Source organism: Castanea sativa, chromosome 10 (genome assembly GCF_040712315.1).
Source record: "Castanea sativa cultivar Marrone di Chiusa Pesio chromosome 10, ASM4071231v1".
Lineage (NCBI taxonomy): Eukaryota > Viridiplantae > Streptophyta > Magnoliopsida > Fagales > Fagaceae > Castanea > Castanea sativa.
Genome location: NC_134022.1, coordinates 3,687,641 through 3,693,834, shown reverse-complemented (window position 1 = coordinate 3,693,834; position 6,194 = coordinate 3,687,641). Strand labels below are relative to the sequence as shown.

Below are 6,194 nucleotides of genomic sequence, written 5' to 3'. Positions count from 1 at the left end.
AACAACCTAGCGCTTAACCTTGTTTTCCGTTTTATTCTTTTCTTTGTTGTTGTTTTTTTTTTACTGAATGGAAAAGACAGATAACCGTGCTGTGCCTTTTTGTTGTTTATTGTTATCATATTGCAAGACTCCAATATCTACTTTGTTATTATTTGTTTGTCAAACACAATTCCTTACCGCTCAAATGTTAAGTTTTCATGCATACATATAATGGATCGTACCAACCACTTTTGCCATATAAGCCAACAGTAAACGGTGTTCATTGTTTTGTCTTACACTTATAATTTGAGAAACTAAGCAAGAAACAAGATTAACTTAACCTTGACTTTCACCACGCAACAAGATTAATTTATGTTGACACTTAAATTTTCAGAAACTAGATTACGTTAAGTTAACACTTAACCTTTCGCCAAGAAACGAAATTAAGTCAAAACTTAGTTATTAGCTTTTAGACTTATGGCCCGAGGAGCCGTTCATGACCTAAATTTGGCTTAACAATTTGACTTTTATAGGTTGTTAATTTCTCTTAGACTTGTGGCCCGAGGAGCCGAACAAAGACTAAGGTCAGTTTAACAATTGTATTGGTATGAGTTGTTAATTTCTCTTAGACTTGTGGCCTGAGGAGCCGAACAAGGACTAAGGTCAGCTTAACACTTGTATTGGTATAAGTTGTTAATTTCTCGTAGACTTGTGGCCCGAGGAACCGAACAAGGACTAAGGTCAGCTTAACACTTGTATTGGTATAAGTTGTTAATTTCTCTTAAACTTGTGGCCCGAGGAGCCGAACAAGGACTAAGGTCATCTTAACACTCGTATTGGTATAAGTTGTTAATTTCTCTTAGGCTTGTGACCCGAGGAGCCGAACAAAGACTAAGGTCAGCTTAACACTTGTATTGGTATAACAGTAAAAGAAAATACCCATGCTAATAGAACAAAATGAGCCTACAAATGATACAAAAGAAAGCTCTTTCCTTAATAGTAATAACGTCGTAAGTTATTTACATTGCAAGGGTGATGAACCACCCTTCCATCTAGATCTTCCAAACGATAAGCCCCTATACCTACTACTGACGTAATTCTATACGGCCCTTCCTAGTTAGGTCCTAATTTACCTCAAGCAGGATTTCTCGCTGTTCCTACCACTTTTCTTAACACCAAATCACCCGGTACCAAAGGTCTTGATTTAACTCCTTTGTCATATGTTTGCTTGAGTTTTTGTTGATAACTTCCCATCTTCACACTGGCTACTTCTCTTCTTTCTTCAATGGTGTTCAAACTATCATGCAGCATGTCATGATTACTTACATCATTATATTGATTGGATTTCAAAGTGGGAAAGCCCGACTCCAACGGGATTACAGCTTCCATTCCATATGTCATTGAAAAGGGTGTCTCGTCTGTCGATCTTCGGGGCGTAGTACAATAAGCCCATAACACATGAGGCAACTCTTCTACCCATCGTCCTTTAGCATCGTCTAAACGCTTCTTTAATCCAGCCAGAATAACTTTATTTGTAGCTTTGGCTAGACCATTTCCTTGAGGATAGGCCGGTGTTGAATATCCATTCCTTATTCCCATATCTGCGCAATACCGGCGAAAAGCCTTGTTATCAAATTGGAGTCCATTATCAGAAATCAAGGTATGTGGGACTCCAAAACGAGTTATGATATTCTTTCAAATGAACTTCTTAGCATCTGCATCCCTGATATTGGCTAATGGTTCAGCTTCCACCCACTTCGTAAAATAATCTGTGCCGACAATGGACCATCTCCTATTACCAACTGCCCGAGGAAAGGGTCCGTCGATATCCAAGCCCCACTTAGCAAAGGGCCATAGACTAGACAATGGATTTAGGGCACCCCCTGGTTGATGAATGTTTGGCGCAAACCTTTGACACTGATCATATTTTCTTGCATACTCTTGGGAGGCCCTCTGCATGTTTGGCCACTAATACCCTTAAGTCATGCCTTTGTGGGCTAATGATCGTCCTTCAGTATGACTCCCACATATTCTTTCATGTAACTCTTCCAACAAGGGCTCCACAGCTTCAGGATGTACGCAAAGCAAATACGGCCCCGAGTAAGATCGTCTGTATAGCTTATGCTCTTCCGACAGCCAATATCGGGGAGCACTTCTCCGTACCTTCTCGGCTATCCCTTTATCTTCAGGTAATACACCGTGCTGTAGGAAGGTTATAATCGGATCCATCCAGTTCGGGCCCACGCGAATGCTGTGAACCCTGACTGCCGAGATGCTTGTAAGGCTAGAGGTCAACAAATCCTCTACCATCACCGTCCGTGGCAACTTTGAGCCCAGCGATGTGGCTAACATGGCCAATGAGTCGGCATGAGCGTTCTGCCCTCTCGGAATCTGTCGTACTTGAAAACTCTTAAACATACTTAACACCCCTTTGACTCGTTCAAGATATTTCTTCATTCTCTCATCTCTTGCCTCAAACTCTCCATTAATTTGTCCAACAACTAGTTTGGAATCACAATACAACTCCACTATTTCTCCTCCCAGATGCCTAACCATTTGGGCGCCTGCCAAGAGAGCTTCATACTTGGCCTCATTGTTAGTGGCTATAAATCCAAGCCTCGATGACTTTTTCATAACTAACTTCTCGGGAGTAATTAACACAACTCCAATCTCGGTTCCCTTTCGATTTGGCGCCCCATCCGTATAAACTTCCCAAAGAGGGACATTCCCAAGCCCAATAGTCATTACAGTCATCATTGCATCTTCTTGGTTAGTGTCACTTTCTGTGAATTCAGCCACAAAATTGGGAAAAACCTGCCTTTTAATAGCTGTCCGGGGCATATATTTAACATCATAAGCTCCCAGCTTGGTTCCCCATTTAGCTATGCGACCCGTGTAGTCCGATTTCCTCATGATAGCCTGCAGAGGCAACTAGGTGAGCACCACTATTGTATGAGCTTGAAAATAATGGGACAGCTTCCTTGTAGCATGTACAATGGCTAGAAGAGCTTTTTCCAAGGGTAAATATCGCCGCTCGGCCTTTTGTAAAGATTTACTAATATAATATATTGGTTTTTGAACCCCGTCATCATTCCTTATTAGGACAAGACTTACAGCATAGTTCGTGACGGCTAGATAGGCATACAACACCTCTTCCTTTTCCAGCCTTGATAATATCGGTGGGTTCGTCAAGTATTGTTTCAAATTTTCAAAAGCCAAGTTACACTCATCTGTCCACTGGAAATCTTTCCATTTATGTAAAAGACGATAAAAAGGTCGGCACCTATCCGCAGACCGAGATATGAACCTATTCAAGGCAGCAAACATTCCAGCTAACTTTTGTACCTCCTTAGGATTCCGAGGAGGATGTAACCCTAAGATGGCTTTGATTTGGTCAGGATTAACTTCAATTCCCCGATGAGTTATCATATACCCGAGGAACTTTCCCGAGCCTACTCCAAAAGAGCACTTAGATGCATTTAAACGCAGTTTATACTTCCTAAGTACTGCGAAAGTTTCGTGTAGGTCCTTCAAATGGTCTCCCTCCTTCTTACTTTTGATCACCATATCATCGATATATGCCTCCATATTATGTCCCAACTGCGAATCAAACATTCTAGTCACCATCCGTTGATAAGTGGAGCCTGCGTTCTTAAGACCAAAGGGCATCACTCAATAATGATAATTGCCATTTGGAGCACGGAAAGCTGTCTTCTCCTGATCATTCAATGCCATAGGGATTTGATGATAACCTTGAAAAGCATCCAAGAAACTCAACCGGGGATGCCCAACAGTTGCATCCACCAATTGATCAATTCTTGGGATAGGGAAAGGATCCTTTGGACATGCTTTGTTTAGATCAGTGAAATCAACACAAACTCTCCATTTTTCATTCTTCTTTTTTACCACAACAGTGTTGGCCAGCCACTCGGGATAAAAAATTTCCTTGATTGCCTCGGTTTGCTTTAGCTTGTTAACCTCCTCTTTAACTACCTCTACATGCTCTTGGGACGCACGCTAAGGAGGCTGCTTCTGGGGCATTGCGTTAGGATTAACATTCAAATGGTGGCAAATGAATTCCGGATCAATTCCCGGGACGTCATAGGTCGTCCACACGAAAACATCAATGTTATCCTGTAAGAATTGAACTAACTCCTCCCTTTCCAGCACTAGTAACTGTGATCCCACCTGAAAATATCTCTCCTTATCTTCTCCTATACATATTTTGTCCAACTTCTCGGCAGAACCTTCATCCTTATCAATACCTACTTCCCGAGTAGATTTCTTTAATTGCTATAATGCTTTCAGTGTCGCCCCTATTGATGAACCTTGGCTTGTTCTAATATTTGCAGACATCAGACACTGCCTGGCTACCAACTGGCTACCATGTAACACTCCCACATTTCTTCGGATAGGATATTTCACCATTACGTGCAAAGCTGACGAAACTGCTCCCATTGCATGGAGCCAAGGCTTAGCCAAAATAGCCATGTAAGGTGAATATGCCATAACGACTATGAAGTTAACTTGGACTTCAGTACCATCCACCTGTACAGGTAACCTAATCATCCCTCGTGGAATTACCTATTTCCCGTCAAAGCCTATCAATGGGGAATCATACTTCTCCAAATCCTCTTCTCTCAACTTTAAACCAGTAAATAAGTTAGGATACATGATTTCTGCACCACTTCCATCATCCACCATGACTCGCTTCACATCGTATCCCCCGATACAAATAGTTACTACCAATGCATCGTCATGGGGTTGATACGTGCCCTCTTTATCTTTATCAGAGAACCCCAATGCCAGTGTCACCAAGAACCTCATTCTTTTAACCAGTTGGTTGTTTTCCTCTATGACCTCGTTTCCAAACCCGTTTTGCATGGACATGATCCTTGAAGGATCCCCGACTTCTTTTCTCAGATGCGCCAAAATAACGTTAATGGTGCCTAGAGCTGGCTGAGGAGTATTTCCCCAATACATTCGCGTACCTTGTTGTCCCACTTGCCCGTCCGGTCTAGCCAAGAAGTGATTGATCTTCCCAGCTTTAGCTAGTTGGTTAAGATGATCACGTAGTGTTCGACAATCTTCTGTGGTATGTCCCTTGTCTTGATGATAATGACAATGAAAATTTTGATTCCTTGTGGATGCATTTCCACTCATCTTGTTGGGTGGTCTAAAGTACGGTTCATGCCGAATTTTCTCCAATTTGTGATGTATAGGCTCCTTGAACAATGAATTAACCAAAGGAGTTTCGGCGGACATTGGATGACTTGGAAAGTCTCGCTTAGGCCGACTGCCTTGAAACCCCACTCCCCGAAGATCTTTCTTCTCCGGATATACCTTCACTTTTCCTTTACTTTGCATCTGATCCTCTTCCACCCGTTTATATTTATCTATTTGGTCCATAAGCTGGCGCATATCTAAAGCTGCTTTCATTGTCAAGGACTTTCTCAATCCATGCTCTATGGGAAGCCCCACCTTGAAAGTTCTCACAGCCACACTTTCCACATCTCCGTCAATTTCATTATACATTTCCCAATATCGATCAGAATAAGTTTTGAGCGTTTCTCCTTCCCTCATGGCCATAGATAGGAGCGCATCTAAGGGTTTTGGGATCTTACTACAAGTTATAAACCGTGCCCCGAATGCCCTAGTCAATTCTTCAAAGGACGCTAGGGAACCTTCTGCCAAAGCATCAAACCACCGCATGGCTACTGGCCCTAAACTGGAGTGAAACACTCTGCACATCAACGCCTCATTATTCGAGTAGACAGCCATCTTTTGATTAAAATGACTGACGTGTTCTACAGGATCCGTCCTTCCATTGTAAATAGTAAATATAGGTTGAGAAAACCTGCGGGGGAGCTTTGCCCTATTTATCCTGGCCACAAAGGGAGATTTTGAAATTTGCCTCAAAGCTTTACCTATTGCATTGTTTCCATCACCGTGATATTCTCCACTTTCACCTTGCGTCTCCTTCCGCTTCCCTATCCTAACACCCAAAGAAGCACTCACACGGGCCTCACTGTGAGGAGACTCAAGTACTGGAAGTTCCTGTCCTCCAAATTTTGCTTCAAAACTGTCGCTGGAAGAGCGAGAAGAGCTCTTCCTTCCCCGTTTCTTACTATCTAAGCGCCTGCATAAGTAATCTATCTCAGACTGCATTTGTTGCAACACATTGTCACGAGACATTTGCCCCTCAGTTGGTGATC

The 6,194-nt window shown here is 42.4% G+C and overlaps 3 protein-coding genes across 3 annotated transcripts; all 3 read right to left on the bottom strand.

The window, feature by feature from the left end:
• Positions 1-1,113: 1,113 nt before the first annotated feature.
• LOC142613535 (uncharacterized) lies at positions 1,114-1,578 on the bottom strand. Its single transcript, XM_075785919.1, has one exon. The coding sequence runs from the start codon at positions 1,576-1,578 to the stop codon at positions 1,114-1,116; it is 465 nt and encodes a 154-aa protein (XP_075642034.1).
• A 378-nt stretch (positions 1,579-1,956) lies between these two features.
• Positions 1,957-3,606, bottom strand: LOC142613533 (uncharacterized). Its single transcript, XM_075785917.1, has 3 exons — positions 3,094-3,606; positions 2,533-2,898; positions 1,957-2,370 (listed from the first exon to the last, which is right to left on the bottom strand). Exons 1-3 carry the CDS (start codon positions 3,604-3,606, stop codon positions 1,957-1,959), a joined length of 1,293 nt encoding a protein of 430 aa, XP_075642032.1.
• A 957-nt stretch (positions 3,607-4,563) lies between these two features.
• On the bottom strand, positions 4,564-6,174 carry LOC142613532 (uncharacterized). Its single transcript, XM_075785916.1, has one exon. The coding sequence runs from the start codon at positions 6,172-6,174 to the stop codon at positions 4,564-4,566; it is 1,611 nt and encodes a 536-aa protein (XP_075642031.1).
• Positions 6,175-6,194: the final 20 nt, after the last annotated feature.